Source organism: Lissotriton vulgaris, chromosome 1_1, assembly GCF_964263255.1.
Source record: "Lissotriton vulgaris chromosome 1_1, aLisVul1.2, whole genome shotgun sequence".
In the NCBI taxonomy this organism is placed as follows: Eukaryota; Metazoa; Chordata; class Amphibia; order Caudata; family Salamandridae; genus Lissotriton; species Lissotriton vulgaris.
The window spans coordinates 2,061,320,356-2,061,339,456 of NC_141685.1; the positions used below are offsets into that span (position 1 = coordinate 2,061,320,356).

General features: G+C 45.0%; 1 protein-coding gene across 21 annotated transcripts in view; it reads right to left on the reverse strand.

Moving 5' to 3' along the window:
• The window catches only part of PLEKHA5 (pleckstrin homology domain containing A5), a 742,840-nt gene that overhangs the window by 150,150 nt on the left and 573,589 nt on the right, over positions 1-19,101 (reverse strand). For all 21 annotated transcript variants that reach the window (XM_086920674.1, XM_086920665.1, XM_086920721.1 and 18 more), the window contains one exon: positions 3,073-3,174. In XM_086920674.1, the coding sequence (XP_086776800.1) occupies positions 3,073-3,174 (102 nt within the window). The remainder of the gene's footprint in view (positions 1-3,072; positions 3,175-19,101) is intronic.

Sequence of the window (19,101 nt, forward strand, 5' to 3'; positions counted from 1 at the left end):
ACGGAAAAATTAGATTTCCTGGCTCAAAGAACTCAGGCCTTTGAGGACACAGTAGCAATACTGACAGTATCAGCCTTAACCGATGGGGAAGAGATAAGGGTGATAAAACTCAAGAGAGACAGAGAGCTACAGACCAAACTCTAATCATTAGAAAATGGGGCAAGTAGAAACAATCTTAGCGTATTGAAGATGTCAGAAGGGGAGGCTATCAAAAGAGTTTATTATAGCTCTTTTTAAATCAGGAAGTTTGTCTGAAGACCCTGTGGAGACTCTTGCTAGAGATATTCAGTGGGTACACCAGGATCCTTTTTAGGAAACAAGGATCTGGGTGAATTTCTTTGACATACTTCGTAAAAAAGCAGATTTTGGCCAAGGCACCGAAGCAGAAAACTCTGAAGGAAAGCGGGTTTACATTTGAGGTTAGGTCTGATCTCTCTTGCATCCCCCTGATTAGACAGTAGGAATTGGGGAATTGTATAAGGGAGTTTAAGAAGGTAGGCGTGAGGGATTCCCAGCCACACTAAAGTTGACGCACAATAACAAAATTTATCACTTGAGGGACAATAGCGAAATAGATACGTTGATTAAGGCGATAAGGAGGGTTAGCATATACAGATAGCACAATAAACCATTAGGAGTCAGTCTCCTAAATATACTTCATTTTTCTTCATTTGTTTTTAATCCCATTGCTCAAAGGGCTTTCCCAAAGGCCATAAGAAAGCAAGGACGGGTTCTCCAGGGAGGGAGAAGTGTAGGTGTATGGGATGCATAGGGAAAAAAGAAATAGTCCTCAGAAATCTCTTCTCTTAACCGAGATCCAGCCCGGGTTGATAATAATGGTGGCAACAGTACGAATTATATCACAGAATGTTAATGGGCTCACGATGGATAGGCGATGGGCTAAGTTCATTGAGTATCTATAGGACTCACGTGCTCAGTTCATGGTCCTGCCGAAAACTCACCTAACCAACAAAGAACGTTAGCGAACAGAAGTGGGTTAGACAGATGAGCTGTAAAGATCAGAACTGCCCTGTGAAAGGAGTAACAAATCTAATTAAACAACTAGATGCAACAATAGTGGCGAGTGATACAGATAGGATGGGCAATCTTTAGCTTACAGCTGCATAGCAAAAAATACACCTCGGTGGGATATTATGGGCCTATTGTGGTGGACATCTAACCCCTTAAGGTGGTTTGCCAGAAATGACTTGTCTTTTCTGCTCCTATCATTTTGGCTGGAGACTTTAATACCATCATGAATAACTTTAACAGATCAAACAATAGTAACGCCAAAACATACCATACATTGCAGACATATCTAAGGAACATGATGAATCAATTAGATCTGCGCAATATACGGAGAAGATCAAGGAAGGACCGAGGGTACACCTTCCATAAAAATAATATGGCCACTCAATTAGAATAGATTTTATATTGGTGGACTGAGATATGTGAAGAAATGAATTAGGTTAAACTTGTAACTGCACACTTATGTGACCATGCAATAGTCCTCCTGGAAACTAAAATAGAAAGTAGGTAAGAATAGAAGATACTCACCTTAGACTGGTCCCTATTATTACACTAAGAGGTTATTTAGTGCTTGAGAGCGGACACAGAGGATTTCCTAAATATCAATGTAGGCTCAGCTCCCCTAAACATTGTCTTGGTAGCTTTTAAGGATTTTATGAGGGGGAAGCTAATTAGCATCGCAGCCCAGAAGAACAAGAAACGTAGAAGAGACGTTGATGTATTAGATGAAGAACTGAGTAAGATAGAGAATCAACTGCTAGCCCAGAAACAATGATCTAAAATCAAAAGATTTTTGGAGAAGGCAATGAAGGAGAAGAAATATCAACTTGCTTTAATATTTGAGACAAGAGTAAGAGCAAGATGGGAGGCAAGCTTGAGTTTGGGAACAGTGCTGGGAGATTGCTGGCTTAGAAAATTTTAACGGATCAGGTCACAAATATAATGTAGTAAATAAAGATCGAAGGGACAGGATTAAGTTTCTCAACCACTCATGGCATCAAGAGGGCCTTCCATAACTTCTTTAGAGATCTAGATTCTGAGAATTTGAAAGTCACAGATGAGAAAGTGGGGAATTGGATGGAGGGAGACACATTAAACAAATTAACAGAGGATAAGGATTTTCAACTGGAGCAAGAAGTTAGTTTTAGTAAGAAAGGGAAAGCAGCCGGTCCAGAAATCCTATCTAATGAGCTCTATAAGGCTTTCATGCCAAATTTATGGGGAGAAGCTGCTAAGACAACCTATATACGGCAGTAAGTGAACCTCTGCTCAGGGGGAAGTTGAAGCCTCCAAAGATTGGTTTAATTCATAAGCAATGATATGTTTCGGCTCATTACAGTCCGGTTCAAATAGCTAAAGGCAATATTTTTTATTTCTCTAGTTGAACAAGGCATGTTGTATGGGCATGTAGTCTCTGCAAACCACAGACGGCAAGAGGAGTTTCAGAACATGTAGTTTGCTAGCCCATTCACCAGCGGATGAGCTTTCTATCAAATAAAAACTAACTTATGTTGGAAAATATATGAAAAAATGAGCTCTCTGCACCTCAGTGGAGGTTTGGCTGAGTACTACCTGTATTTTTGCACAGGTGGGTAGGAGTGTTTTTTGCATTGATTAGCAAATGTTAAATGACTGGTACTAACCCTCGACTAACAAAGAAAAGTAAAGCATGCAGGTTATCTATCTTTTTTAGAAGCATCTGCACCTGGGTGGTCGTAGTCTAAATATTTGCATGCAATTCGTTTTTTACATACCAACTTAAATGTTGGGTAGCTAGTAGGATATCACCAGAGGTAGGTAAGAAGTCATATCCGAATATGTGGGCATGTTACACTTGCATTAAACAATTTCCTACATAAGGGCAAGCAACATGTAATAAAACCTCAATTAATCATTCCATTACTAACTAAAACAATTTTTTTATTCAATAAGATTAGCAAAAGTCAAGTAATGCAAGCCTAGATTTATCTGGTTAATGTGTTAACGGAGAAGAAACAGATTTAAACAACCATAGGTTAATACAAATATTTTATTGTACTATACCTGAACTTCTCCTAGTCTCTCTAGCTCCTCTCGCATATGATTTCTTGCAGTTGTCACATCAAACTCAAGTCTGTCATACTCTCTCCATGCTCTTTCCAGCTCCTAAGTAAATGAATCAAATACTGTAAATAAACATTAGAGATGTGCAGAGATGTTTAGTTGCAATACTAGCTTAATTCTTTTTAAATATGTCATTGTGTGTGAAGCTTAAAGCAGAGGAAGAAAACGATATCCGACTTCCCACTTAGCACAAACGTGCACAGTCAATATAAAATTAGACCGATATCATTCCATTCCATAACCCATTTCTAAATCAAGACATTTAGAATGTGAATATAAAATGAACCAGAAGCACTAACAAAATGACCCACAGACTGCAAAGCAAAGTAAAACAAAGGTTGAAAAATAAAAACGCCAAGAGAGTAAACCAGTAGCATCACATATCACATGCCAAGGAAACAAATGTAAATAAGATTTGTACTCGCCATAACACTACACTCTTTGGCAGCAAGAAAGCCTTAAGGCACCTTATAGAAGAGCCAACAGCTCAATGTCATAGCTGTCAGCCTCTGTTATATGATGCAGCTATTGAGAAAATCAAGAGCTTATAAAGAATCCTTTAGACTAGGCCAGGAAATCGGTATTCAGCATGGATACCTTCTTGTTTGAAAGAAATCCTACAGCTATTTCTTGAGATATATTTATAAACACACACATAGCTGTACATACATGTCTTCAACAGTTTAAACTTGGTAGGCAAGGTCACACTTAGAAAAACAAAATGTTCAATCAATTTCTTGAAGCATTTGTCACAACAACAAGGACAATCAGTATCACCTATCTTCCTGGGTGGCCCTGAAGGTAGAATAACAAAGTGAAGGAGATATAAAGAAAAAGAATAGGGAAATAGGGAGCAAAAGTACTCGTCCAATTCACATAATAGGGATATGAAATTTGCACATCAACTGGTTTGTGAATGGGAAATGCAAATGAATAATGCAACTTGTGTGGGAATGCACTATGAGCAGCAACCTATGTATTGAGTTAGAACACACCGGGGAAGCAGATCCCTGCGTGCTTCCCCTTGAAGCTGCCTAGACAACTGGCAAATGGAAGCCTGGTCAAAGGTGACCGCTTTCCCCTTGCAAATCAGTTACCACTCGAGGCTCTGTAACTGACTAATGATCTGCAACAACTGCTGCACTCACAAACCACCTACACATTACATTGCAAACACCATATAGGAAATTTGCGATATGTAAAGCGTCACAAAAGCACTTTTGCGTGTTCAAAAGACATGTCCAAGAAATAAAAGGGCTTTATTACATTAAAAAAAACTGGAGGAGGGTTTAAAAAAAATACAATTATTTACCTGACTGCTGTCGCTTCTCTGTCCTCTTCCTGGCTTCTTCTGTGGAAACAGAAATAGGGAAGCACCTGGGCTCCCAGGCTCCCCAAAAGCCAATCAAAATGCTGCAATGCAGCGTTCTGATTGATCTGAGCGCAGTAGCTCGGCGCCCAGTCAGGGCATGGGAGCCTGGGCATGTTCTCCACGCAGGCTGTAATGCAGCCTGCATGGAGCACATACAAAGTGCGCATGAATGTTTGGCTGGCCTGTGAGGGCAGGTCAAACATTCATGCACACTTACAAAGGGCTCACCACTCCTCCCCCTGCTCTGAAAGTAGAGCAGATCCGCCCTGCTGTGACTGACGCTGCAGCAGGTTATCATTTTATTTTTCCTTTTTTTCACTGCTAAAGGCAGTGGGGCGACACTCCTCTGCCTTAGCGGAGGAGTCACCACTGAATCTGAAACAGATATGGTCACCTCCTCACTGGGTTACATTCAAAGAGATATGTCCAGTCCTCTGGCATCACATGTAATGCTTAAAAAGCATACACAGTACGTTCTCTGTATTCAGAATTCATACTTTAGGAAGAGAGACTATCTCAAAAGATTTTAACTTACGGTCTAATGATAACACAATGTTCTCCATGGCCAGAAATTCTCACACATGGGTCAGCTAGTTCTTCTAAAATGACTTCATCTTTTGCCCAATAAAAGAAGGATAAGTTGGATTGGCAAAACTACAGCTATGTCTATCTTTGTTCCTGTTCAGCATCTGTAGCACCTGGTGCCCCGGTAGGGAAGCTTTCAAGAAACTACTCCCAATCAATTGATGTACTGGTTGCAAACAAATGCTTGTCTTCTCGCCTTTTAATTAATTTCTGACATTTTTCATGTCCCAGTGTGGCTCCCTTTTTGACAGGTGGATGTGATGCTCAATATTTGACCTTTAGGTATCAGAAGTACTCAGTCTCCATGAGAACTAATTTTCTACTGAAGTCTTCAATGCTTTGATTACCCCACCCCAGATAAAGAGATTAGCATGAAAAACTTGTGCTCAGTCCATTTTCTGTAGCAGTTCTCCTCTTGACCTGACTTATAGTCGGGATATTTATAGTCACTCCTGAGGCTTGAAAGGTGACAGATAGGATGTAAACCTTTTGGTTTTACCTTCCTTTCCCATATCTCTAGTGGTACTCTACTTCCTGGTGAGAAGTAATAAAATCAGCTCCTAAGCCTTCTCGCTATCCACTACATCATCCTTGCAATAATGTGGTCTGTGCAATATCGCTGCTTATCTGTCTATTTTTCATTTTTTAATTAAGTTTCATGATTTAGAAAGCAGAGCAATGCATAGCATAGACCAATAACCAAATTACAGATAGAGTTACATTTTAAAATTAGCTATGTGTAAACGGTATGAAAATCATAATATTCTGCTTTAAATCAAATCACAAGCTAATAAGAAAAAAAGAATGAAACCGAGGTATTTGTAACTATTATGGCTATACTTCAAATACATCTTGATGTTGCTTTCAAGATGGCTGCATACCTCAATTATATACAGGTGATTACACGTCAGGCGTGCAAGTCTTGAAAGGTTTGGCAGGCTGCAGGGGTGAATAGTTAAACAGCAAAGGTGTGTGTGATGGCCAACATGTATGAGAGACTGCTTACTCAAATGAGTGGTCTGGGTTTGTTATATTTTCCAAGCATTCCCCCCACCTCTGTCAGTGGACATTGAGTCTCCCTAACTGATGGAGCTTTAAATTTAAAGGGGTTTCTTGTTTCTCTCTTGGGGTAGTTTCAGTACTATTGTATCCCATCTGGTTATAAGGACACATTTTTTTTGTTTGAAATCGGTTTTATTTTCAAAAACAAGAAAGGAGCAAAGGGTCATGTGTACACTGCGTTAAGCCTACAACCCATTCAGGGCCGGCCACGTTATTTGCGATCATCTCTCAGAAAAGAAACAAAAAGACTGAGAGGCCGATTTTGACACAGCATGTCGCCTACAACCCTTGCTGGGCCGGTCGCGTGGTCAAGGATGTGTAGTGATAAATTATTGTACGGGTCCCTGTCTACTAACACACAGCGATAAGCCTACAACCCACGTAGGGCCGGCCGCGTCACTTGCAAATGTATCTCAAAGTAGGCTCAGGCCACAGAGAGTCTATGACGAAAGGGATATCGCCAACCAGTCGTGGTAGGCCAACTGCTCGTACTGATAGCTGTGTCCATAATGGCAGGTTGCGGTACATTCCAGGACCCATTAAAAAATTGGATAATAACATTATAAACACGGCGATAAGCCCCTACAAATTGGATAGTAAGAGAAAGGCAGAGGCAAAGCAGGGACAGATGGGGAAAAGAAGAGTGGGACACAGAAGCAGTTACCGGGATAGGCGAGTGAACAGACCACAGGGAACATTCAACAATGGCCAACCGGAGACACTGTGTAGGCCGCAGCGTGTGCGCTGAGGGATGGGAGTTGTAATCAATCTGGGCATGGCAGAAGCCTGTTAGAGTTTGGCGGAAGCAGAGCATCCTCAAAGAGGCGCATCGCTCTAAGCTTGGCAGGCAGGTATCGTGCATGTTAAATTTTACAGAGGTATTGGACCAAGGGACGCCACACAGCATTAAAGCGAGTTTCTCGCCGTTGCAGACAAGCAGTGAAAAGCTCCATAGTTACAACGAGCCACAGTCGCACAAACCAAGCAGTGATCGGCAGGCTGCAGGGGTGAATAGCAAAGAACGTTCAACTTTGTTAGTCCGCAGACAGCGGAGCTGGCCCCTACGGTTCGCATGTTTCCGTTGATTTGCGAGGGAGGAGTGTTCCCGATCCTGCAACTCTAACTTCTTTTTATCCGCGGAGAGACTATCCTCTAGTTTGCAGGTTTCCCGAGAACGAGCAATCGCCAGAGACGTGATGTGGCCTCGGATCGTCGCCTCAAAGGCGAAACAAACCACGGGAAATGGGGCCTCGGGGAGGTCGTTGCACGCGAAATAAGAGTCTATGGCGGTCCGTATTGACTCTACAGACTCCGGATCCCACAGAATATACGGCAGTAGGCGCCACTGCGCCTGATGTGCAGGGCCAGAGGCCGGGTCCTGCAGGAGAAACTCAATGTGCGCGTGGTCGGAGATCGAAATGTCCAACATAGCCGCTGTTAGCAGATCTCCTATGAGGGCGTGCAAGATGAATAAATGGTAGATGCGAGAGTACGAGCGGCGCACATGCGAATAGTACGAATAATCGCACACCTCGGGGGAATGATACCGGCAAATATTTATAAGGCCGAGTTCCATTATCTGTGTCCGAAGCGTGGATGACATTGCACCTGATCCATTCGAGGAGGCGTCACTACGGTCCAATGCAGGGTCCCACACCAAGTTAAAATCTCCTCCTACAATCAAGAAGATTTCGCCCTGTGGCACCTGTTCCCTAAATAGCGCCCGGCGATAGGAGTCCTGCATCTGGTTTGGTGCAAAAACATTACACAGTGTGAGCGGGCGTCTGCCCACCACCACCCCCGCCCTGATGAAACGCCCATCTACACTACGGAAGGTCTTTAGGGCCCCCTGCCGGATGCAGAGAATAGCCACACCCGCCGTTTTGGTGTCTGCAGCTGCCCAGAATTGAAGGGTGTATTTAGGATGTGCTATGCGCAGGGTTTCCTGAAGGAAAATGATGTCAGGGCAGTTCAGCAGAATGTAGCTCCACACTGGCCGCCGTTTATTGGGGGGAGTCTAGTCGCTTAACATTGAGGAAAAGGATCTTTAAAGGGTCAGGGAGAGCCATTACCACTATAGGTCACCGGTTAGCGCGCTGAACCTCCCACAGAACCATATCCAAACCCAGAGGAAGGGGGGACCTCCCCTACGCGCCAATGCCCACTGCAGCCTCCCAAACATCCACCCACCCCACCCCGGAAGCAGAGAGAAGGTAAGTTACGAGAACAGAGTGTAGCAAAGAAGAAAAAAACAAACAAGCAACATCGCCCAACCGGGCCACTGTGTATTATTCCTGAACAACCAATATTGGCCAACCGGGCCACAGTGTCCTGTTCCTGTCATGGGCCAGCCTTCACCCTCGGGTTTGGGAAGCCCAGAGAAGTCACTCTCTCAGGAACGGATGAGGGCGGGGGGAGGGGTGGGGGTGGATTAGGTTGTTGCGCTCAAGGTCAACCAGGTGGGGAGGCTCCGGGCCCCGCTACATTGCAGGGCAGGAGCTGGGGTGGCGTTAATGAGCCATACCTCCCAAAGTCCACTTTTGTTTTCGATACAGGCTCTGCAGCTTCCTATCAAGGAGTGGGGGTGTCCGAGCGCACTTTAGAGTGATCCCCTTCCAAGGATTTGATGTGATCAATAATGTCTTGCTTAGCCTGTGAAGCTGTTTGGGCATCCAGGGGCGGAGAACGTCTGTGCCTATGCACAGTGGACCAGGAAAGCATGGCAGGTATTCTTGCGGGAGGTGAGGGACGGGTGGGGCTGGCAGAGCATGACGATGGAAGTCGGAGTAGCTGTGCCGCTTCGTGGTAGGATCTTACCACTCTTTGTTTTGACTCCCAGGCGAAGATAAGGGCGAAAGGTTGACCCCATTGTTAGGAGATGTCCAGGCTCCGTAGCTTATCTGTCACAGGCTTGAAAGCACGTCGGTGCTGTAGGGTGTTAGGTGCGAGGTCCTGGAAGATTTGTATTTTATGCCCGTCGTATGTGAGATTCTGCTTGGCCCTCACCGCCCGGAGAATAGCTTCTTTTTCTGTGAAGAAGTGGACTCTGGTTAAAATGTCTGGGAGGAGGCCCCGAGACAGGGTGAGCTTGGTCCAAAGCCGGCAGGGAGGCGTCATAATCCCCCTAGACCTTGTGAAGCAACTGTGCCACATACGTCATAATGTCGCTCCCTTCGGCCCCAAGAGGAACGCCCCCGGATGCGAAGGTTGTTCCGGCGGCTGCGGTTTTCCAAGTCTTCTTGCTTCACTTGCAACTCAATGTGTTGTTCTTCCAGGGTGGCCAGACGCTGCCACAGTTGCTCTTGATCTTCCAGGCGGGCATCCGTCTTTTTCAGGCTATCCACTCTCTCACCCAGGTCCGTTACATCTTTCCGGAGTTCTCGAACGCAAGAGTGTACTTCAGTACGCGAAGAGCCAATTTCGGTTTTGAATTCAGACATGAAGGATGTCATGAAGGCCTGTGTCACCGGGGGTGAGTCTCCCCCAGCCTGCGGTGTCGCCCCTGAGGAGGCAGACAACCCCGTTTTGCCCCACAGCACCGTCACCGTGGTATACTTGGAAGCCGGTACTGGGGCTTCCTTGCCTCTGTTGGTCCGCGTCATTGTTGCGATGCAGGCAGCCTTCAGAATGCCACCGTCGACAGGCAGTTAAGATCTGTGCAGTAGCCTGTAGCTCACCTCCTCTGTACTCCTCCCTGGAGAAGAAAATAGCCCCTGGAGAGGCGGACGCCCAGCCTCCTGTAGTAGCTCGTGTAGTCCAGCCTCAGAGTGAGTGTCACCAACCTCCCAAAGCGTTGTGGTCCGCACTGGTCGAGGGAGCCTCAGGAGGTCACCGGACAAGGATCTATGCCAGCTGTCCCTCGGAGGCGGCCAGGCAGCAGCGTTAGGTCTGCGGTCGAAGATTAGCTTCGTACAGCGTTCAGTGTGCTGTGGTGAATTCCCCACCCCGCTTCCAAAGGGGCCTACGGTCCGTGGCCCCGCTCCAGAGCTAGGCATTGCATGTAGCGCAGTATAGTTGCCCCCCGCAGATCACGAATAGATGATACCAAGGTCCCAGGGGCACTTACCGGATAGCAGTCCCAGCAGGGCCCCCCAAAAGAACAACCAGCTGCAGATCAGTCTGCCGTCAGGGGACCCTCGTAGCCCAGCACCTGCTTCACTAGCGCATTAGCCCCGGGCTGCAGCAGAGGCAAAGCTTACAGGGCCCAAAGCGTGGCAAGGAGCAGTGGTTAAAGATGGGGGCACAGATGGGCTGAGCAGCCACCAGAGGACCTGCCCCTCAGGCTTCTCCTACTCTATAGCCCCCGGGTCCAACGCTGCATTCTTGGGAGACTAGTTCCCCCACACAGTCACTCCACCACGGGCAGTTCCGCAAGTTCCAACAGGTCCCAAGCCAATGGCGTCAGTCTAGTGGGGGTGCCGCGCTGTTCGGGGCAGGGAGGCAGTCTGCTCCCCAGGTACCCCACCAGGCCCCCGGCGTCCCCTGGGTGCCACCTGCCTCGCCCCACGCCGCCCACCAGCAAAGTTCACCAAGTCCCTCCAAGACAGCGCTCTGCCCCCGTGTTGTCTACTCACGCTTCAGCACCTAGGAAGGTGGCGGCCACCTCAGCGTCGGGCTCTCGATGTCCTGCAAGCACTAATGGGGCCCTCTTCACCGTCAGTTACCTCCGTGACCCCAGATGCGAGCAGAGCAGATGGGCACCCCGCCGGGCCGTTAGGATCAGGCCGCGTCACCTTATACTCGCGGCTGCCCCCGGCGCGCTGATCGGAAGATGACGCCGTGAATGCAGTGCCCCAGTCCAGACACCCGCACTGCCTCCGTCGAAGCAGACCTTCCCACTGCTCCGTCGTCTGTTCAGATATTGCGGGGGCACGTCTGCAATGCGACGGTTGGTCAGGGGCCTGGAGTGCTCAGACACTCCCTCAGTCGCTCCCCTGAGTCTCTCCCATCCAGGCACTGGAAAATGGCGGACCATGCGTTGTGGTTTTGTCCCTCTCTGCGCCTCCCAACAACAAGTCCCGGCTCTGCAAGGGTGGCACTCCCCAGTCACCTCCCCTCCGCTGGCGTCTACCGATTCCGTGGGGACCTCTCCCCAAGCGAAAGAGTCAGCCTGAGGGTCCTTGGGCCTGTAGTCACCGCCGATGTCGTCCAAAAAATGGCGCCCCTGGGGACCGCCCGACACTCAGCCACTCCAGCAGGTAGTCGCGGGCTCCTTTTTCCAGGGGCAAATAGTCCCGCTGAGCTGCTACCCACTTGGGGCCAATGCACGTCCCGAAGTCACCGGTGGGAGCTGACTGCGCCCCTACCCCTCACCGGGAGGTCCGCGCTCCGGGCGCCATGTAATGGTGGGCGCCCCGGTCTGCAGGCCGCTGTGTTGTGCCGCTCTCTCCCCCGCCGTCACCACTGCAGAGGGCTCCCTGGCACCGCAAAACGAGCCCCTCGGCAGCCGGTCACCGGACACCCCCAGGAACAGCGTCGACAGGTCCCCCAGCTCCGCTGAAATAGCTTTAGTTTGCAGCAGCCGGCCGGAGCTCCATCAGCGTGGGTCTACTGCATTGCCAGTTAGAACACACCCCCTCCCCCCCCCCCCCAACACATTTTTTTTAAATCACTGGTGGTTTGGTATTGCATTGCCTGCTGATTAGACCCTTCTGTACAACTACCTGTTCCACTGTTCCTATGTAGGTAGTTCAATGGCCTTTCTGAGTCAAGAGTCTTTTGGGAAGTAATATTGACTAGTAATCTTAACTGCGCTGCCTGGAAGCACACAGTCAGAGGCTAACCTCAGGTTGCTTCAGCCGACATGAAGGTATTGAGGGTAGGTTGTAGCTGTTTGAGGTGTGAAGGAGAGTGTGGAAGCAGTGCTGTCTGGAACAGGTATGATATATTAGGGAGTAAAGTCATTTTTACTGCTTCTGTCCTGCTGACCAAGAGAAGGGGCACATGTGCCATTCATGTAGGCTTCTAAGAAAAAATGGCTAGTAATAGGAAGTAGCGATCATGCCTAATTTTGAGATTGGTGGCTTTTAGGCCTGGATATGTCACTTGGAAATATTTTTCAAACTGCAGATTAGTCGCACTCCACGACAGGCCTTCTGGACTACTACAATACAGTTCAGTGCCAATGTCCTTAGCTTCCACTACTGAGAGATAACGGAACAGTAACAGGTTGGCCAGTACCAGAAAATGTGCCAATACATTAAGTAATGAGGCCACTGAGGATAGAGAAACGCCAAATGAGGATTCAAAGAAGACTTTCCAGACACAACACGCTACTCAGGGATTTTTTTGTTGGTTTGCAGGTCACAGGAAATGAAGTGCGAGAGAAACCGTTTCCCCACAGATAAGCATTTTTACAGATGATTTAAAACATTCATATTGTGATTTCTTTCTCTTTTTCATGACGGGCATGGCCATCTCTTCATGTGAAACCTATATTTTCTTGGGGGCGTGAAATACAAATCAGTATAGTTTAATTCCTAGCCAAAACTAAGGACAGACTTAAAATCAGAACGCACAAAACTGTCGGGAAAGAGGTGTCCAGCAGATAAATGAAATATGAGGTGGCATCAGAGCACATAAAGGGTACAAGCTATCTTTTATAAAACATTCAAGTACCTGTTGTTCTTCTGTTAAAAGAACCTTGAAAAGATATGTGTTCATTTAATAGCTAAAGAACTCCTGCCTTGCGAGATTTACATTCAACAACATTTGGTCCATTGTGTATGGTTGCTTAGCTGTGGTCTTTGTAAGAAGCATTTGTGCCTGCTAGTAGAGATAGCAGCTTACATTGTGATCACAAAATTCTGATTCTGTATCAAAGACATTAACTCACTGTGAGTGTCACATTCAGCACGGATATCCTTTTTTTAAGCCATTCAAAAAAAGGTGAAAGCAAACATGTTCCAGACACCGTACACATCTGTGCCTTGTTTTCTAGCCCCAAAATAAGAAACAATTGACCATTTTCTTGCTGTATCATTTTATGTATGCCTGCTTCAGGAATAGCACTAACAGCAAAGCCCTTCTACTATCGGTAAATAAAACATGGATCGGCATTATCTTAATACTGAAGTCTAATGCCCTACACTTCCTTCAAGAGCATCCTCAGTCAATCTAGTTAATGGTACATTGTACCTGCTATGAAGTGGTATTGATACGTTTTGCTAGATGCTCAAACTGTTCTGGTTATATATCTAAGCATGCTGGTTTTGAGGATATGCCTGGCCTACTCTAAAGTAGTGGCAATTTGATCGGAACCAATATTCACAATCTTGACTGGTAAAGCTGTAGTGGGATTGTCTAGCACTGTTGAAATGTGTTTACTGAGCAACAACTACAAACAAAATGGATAGAGAAAGCTACTGGGAACAGTTAAGTTACACCTAGGGGCTCAAGTGTGAGGTTGAAGGATCACTTCCATTTGTTTTGGACTGATGCAGTTGGTTTTCAGGCTCTGTACACTGGGACCCTGATAAGCATGCCCCAATGATCTGATACCTAGAAACTTGCCAAATTGGTTTAAACCCCTGATTGGCACGTTTAACTTATCTATACGCCACTCGTGTACGGTACTCTGTATGCCCAGGGCCTGTTCGTTAAATATCACTAGTGGATTGAGGCACTCATTGTATCTCCACTAAAGTGACCATGTAAAACAGGACTCTAGGCCAGCCACAGCCTCTTAGCAGGGCAGTTTAAAACTGCTATTTCCACCTGTCAAAGTCACCATTCTGTCAGGGTTTCACTTTCCTATTAAATAGTGATAGTAAGTCACCCCTAAAGTAAGCCTTACCAGCCTTTAGGTAGGGTGCATAGCATTTAATAGTAGGACATAGGTGTTTAATGTTTTTACTTGTCCTTACAGTGATAAAGACTCAAACCTGTTTATTATAGCAAGGCTAGCTGTGCCATAAAAAGCACGGTTTACTTTACTACACTTAATAAAACTACAAGGAGGGGGAGCACACTACCTCTCATCCCAGCAAAGTTCCCCTATTGCATTCCAGTAAATGCAGTTAGCTTACTTCAAAGTTGCTGTTGTTTTTCATCAAAGTTGGTGAAGGTAGTGCTGTTATCACTAGACGCAAGTTTCTGGGTTTAGCCCTTCATCTGTAGAGAGCAGAAGTAGTGGTGAGCAGAAGAAAGTCATCTGGGGTTGCTGAAATGATGCCCCAGTCTTCACAGGTCACGGTACCACTCAACAGGCACACTGGTGCATCCAAGGAGAGCTTGCCAGCTCGTTTGCTCAAGGGAGCCTTTTAAACACCAAGGGGAGAGAGGAACCTGAGAAGAGAAATCCAAAAGGCTGGACCTGCTTCTACTTGTACTTAGGTCGAAGGAGTGGACATCAGGGAGCCAGTAAGTTGACCTCTTGGTCAGCTACAGGGCACAAATGCTGCAAGAAGCCTACTTCTTCCAATAGCCTGCTGGTGGCTTCTGGGAGACAGAATCATAACCTCCACATGGAGCCCACAAAGTCCTTGACTCTTGACTGGTATTAGACTGTTATCCTATGCCCATAAAAATTGCACAACTGGTCACTTAGAAACTTTTATAGAACTTTTCCTCCACTGAACCAACAGAGACAGGGATGGGAGGCAAAGTCACAGCAGCAGAAGTTGAATCACCAGTAAGATTCAACTTGCCGGTTTTCTCCTATGAAAAGATTTTGACTTCTAGAAGGGTTTCTAAGCCTCAATGTAGAGGGACTTCACAACGCAGACGTCAAACAGAATTTGACCGCTGCCGAGACCTTCCTGGGCACAGGTTCCGGACTTTGTTCACTCCGTGCTAATTCCGCCGTCAACACAGACCATGCCATGTTTCCCATTGGAGCCGGAGCTCACACCAAGGACCAATGCTTCTCCATGCCACTGTCAAACCCTCCTTCAGCCAGACCCACCAACACAGACTTCTCTCCAGTAAATATTTTAAGTCAAACGGTAAACTTTCCACCAGGACAAACCTGGTCCCTGTACCTGATCGACAGTAGCTCACAGCTGGCCTTAATTTTTGACTTGGGCCCAGTCTTGCAGGACCAGATAACTCCAATAGGTGTTTTGCGCTTTTAGATGCTAGTTTGACTTGAACATTTCAAAAATGTAACTTCTGGTTCCCTACATTAGATTTTCATTGTTTTGGTGTTTATTTGTTCATTAAAGTTTACTTTATTTTTATAAATTGTAGTTGTATTTTTATTGCATAGTGTTTTTTACTTTTTAACTGTTTTGGTACGGTAAAGGCTTTACACATTTCTTGTAAGGTACAACTGTCTGCTCTGTGCTACAGCTATTAAGGGTACTGCCTACGTTTAAATTATTGAGACCCAACTGGTTCAGGTATGGAATTGGGACTTAGTTCGGTCTCACAGCCGAATCAACTAATAGTCCACCTACTCACAGTCACATAACGGGGACCCTCTTGGGGCATAGTGAAGAATCCTTCAAAGTATCCTTGTTCACTGTAGCATGGACCAACATCATGACTTGCTCATAGAAAGTGTTCTGGTATTTGGGGGTAGCGTGGTAACAGGATGCAATATATATTTTTTAAAAGCACAATCAAAGAATACGGAATGTAAGGGCTAAATCAAGTTCGTAAAACAGATGGTACTAACCAAAAACGATTTGAAGAAATGTGGAAACAAAGATTTCACCAGTCTAAAGAAACTGAATGGGAGCAAAGCTTAACAAGAGCTCCTAAGGAACTTGTGACAAGTCTCAGGCGAAAACAATTAAAATAGTGAGAGCTTTGTGGTAGGAGCATAGCAAAGTGGGATAGAGATTGTGGGTTAGGTATGGAGAACCTAGTGATCTGCAGAGTTAATCTACAGTCTAAAGCAAAACCTACATTATTTTGTGTGCAATTTTATGACTCGGTCAGAAGGTATTGAAGCACTTTATGTGAACAACAGCTACATAACACAAGGCCGCATACTTTTTTTTAAGACCAAGAGATTAAATGATTGCCCAGAATGACAAGATGTTGAGACAATGTCGAGACTCAAACCTGGTTCCCCAGTTCCAACGTCGGCAGCAATAGCCATAACACCACATTGTCTCCTTTAGGAGGAGGGAATTCAAGTAGGGCTGTGCAAAACTGGTAAGGTTAAAACAATGCGGGTGGAAAATCCACTGTAAGTTAGGTTTTGTAAGAGACAAACCTCACTGAAATCTATTTTTACAGGGAAAAGTCTCCCACTAAAGAGACACTGCTTCCCTGCAGTGTTTGTCGCAACAATTACTGCGAATATCATGACAGGCTAACTTGGCAAGAGCAAGTATGTGATCAAACAGGTGCCCTCGCTACTGGCAATGAACTGCCAGCAGAAGTGTAAGCCAGTGGACAGGACAGAATGAGGACTGCCCAGCCATGAGGATGAGCTATGGCCCTTGGGGTGGTGCCAGGAATGCAGCTGAGTCCGATTTAATAGGCTGGGCTTGGAAAGGTTGCTTTACCTGCCAATCCAAGGACTGCTCACACATACCTATATATTAATTATCGGTACAGCCCTCCTGGAGCTTCAAACAAAACCCTAATGCAGAGGAATAGATGAAATACAAAAGGTTAACTTAGGTGTGATAAAACAATCTCTAACATGTTTATGTGGGGGATTACACTAAATCTAGTAACCGATTTTTGTATGAATTTATAGATTACATTGTTTTCTGGTTTGATGCAATCCTGATACCTTTTAAGAGGTGCTCGAAAATGTTTGATGAACATAGTCTTTAGTAGTTGGTGTCCAGTAAACAGTCGTTGACATGGTATTAAAGATACTGGGCTCAGGGTGGCCCCTGTATATTCGATAAACTTATATAAGTGTAATATAGATTTTGAAAGCAAGATGTTAAAATCTGTTGCAACAACAGTGACTCTGTTGATTAAATTATAGATTCTGAAAAGGCTATTCCACTGCAGCAGTTTCTGACGGGCGGAACACACAAATTAAGAAGTGGTACCAGTGCTTTCACACAATCTGTAGAGAATTTGCAACTTGTACAGAACTGGGAAGAAACATTTTGGTGGAATTCTCCATGCACTGTCCCTGGAGTAGTTGTGCCAGGTTTGAACATTATCCACACCTGTATAGATTTTCAGTTTTCTTCTCAACCAACCCAGTTTTCAATTAGCCCCCCTTCCAGCACGTGCTCTTCAATGAGGCCCACTTCCTGACTGACTAGTTCAGCTCAAGCATAGACGCTAACTTTGCCTTCCAAATTGCTTGCACACTCACTGGTTCCAGCCTGCCTTTAGTTTTAGGCATGTATGGAATCATGTCACTTCAATTTCAAAATTGTTGATAGAAAAATAGACCCAAATGCCATGTTTATTAATCGGGTTACAAGAGCCCAGACATTAGAGCCAGCACCTGCAGGTATGACTGAGGAATATGCTCCCTATAATAACTGCATTGTATGAATACAGGCGCTTGAGAAGTGTAAAAAGTCAGCGGATAGGACAGGCACTATGAACATAGTGTATAGAAAAAAAGCTTTCATTTTCAGATCGGAGTAAAGTAACTTAAGGGATACCCAAATATGTTGGTAAGGCGAGATTCTTCTAATAGTTTGTCGAAGAGGGTAAACGCGACCAAAAACCTTACCAACTAAGACAAAATGTAAGATTATATTTAACAAAATGCATGTCTACAGTGTTTAGGATAATGGAATTACAATCCTTCCTTAAAGGCCTATTAGTTTGAACGCAAGATATTCATAGTAAATTAATCAAGCTTATTTCCTTTATCATACATTTTTGTAAAAAACAGTTCAGATCGTGACCTGTGACACAGCTCTTCCCACTGAAACAAGAAGGCTTACAGCCTTTAAAACTGCCACTATAACCAACGGAGGCCTACTGCAACACGCATAAGCTTTCCTATAAGGCAACCACCAAGCATATAGTTCTGAAATTACAAATATACACACAATTAAAGTTGACAAACTAATGAATCGCCCCCAAGAGGTCACAACGCAGATTCTCACAGTGATTGAAAATATTCTACCCCAATGTTTTGTCGGAGAGAGTAACTATGGACAAAAGCCTTGCCTACTAAATTAATCTGGCTGAACTGTAACACAAAATATCTGCCAAAATGCCTCAATACAGTGCAATACCAATCTAACCCTAAGGTCTATTGGCGTTAACAAACTTTTTTCACCATTAACAAATCAATTTCTCTTTAGACAGATGATGGACTTAGGTCCGTTTTAATAGAGTGGACAACACTCTTGCCAGTGGTAATGTATTTTAATTGCAGAACCTCAGTCAAGTTATGGAGTAAACTAGACCTCCATCTCCTAAAAATAAAATTATGAAAATTAGCTGGCTCTTGAAAGATTTCCTCTTCTGTATTCTCCCATTGCGAATTACATATCTAAACGCCAGCAGAGCATCTGTAGAGTTAGTCCTCCCCCATCCCCTTCCATTCCTGGCCTCCTAACTGCTATCCCTTGATCTGTCTTCCCCTCCATCTTCCTACTTCATTTTTCTATTCTCTCATCTCACCTCCTCTCTATTCTATCTCTTTTAGCAACATCAGTCCACTTAGTAGTCTGCATCACGAAACTTCACTCTCATATTAGGATACGTCCTTCCTATAATAGTATGGAAACAGTTTATGCTTTGCCACTACTCTGTGTAATGCTCAAATGTAATGAGTGAATTTCGGTATTATATTTGACATTCTTTCCAATGCTTAAGGTTGTATCATCTTTCTCTTCAAATATTAAAACCTTTTTGTAAAGAAAAAAATTAATAAACAAATAGTCAAATGCCTTTGTCATAATGTTTCATATTAAGCAGGTCGGATTTTTGGCATCTAACGTAACTCTTACAAATTAATCAATCAGCCCTCTAACTATTAAATGTACCTTGTCACTATAACCAATTAATGCCTGCTATATTACATATATAACATCAGCTTTCCGACGAAGCAATCACGT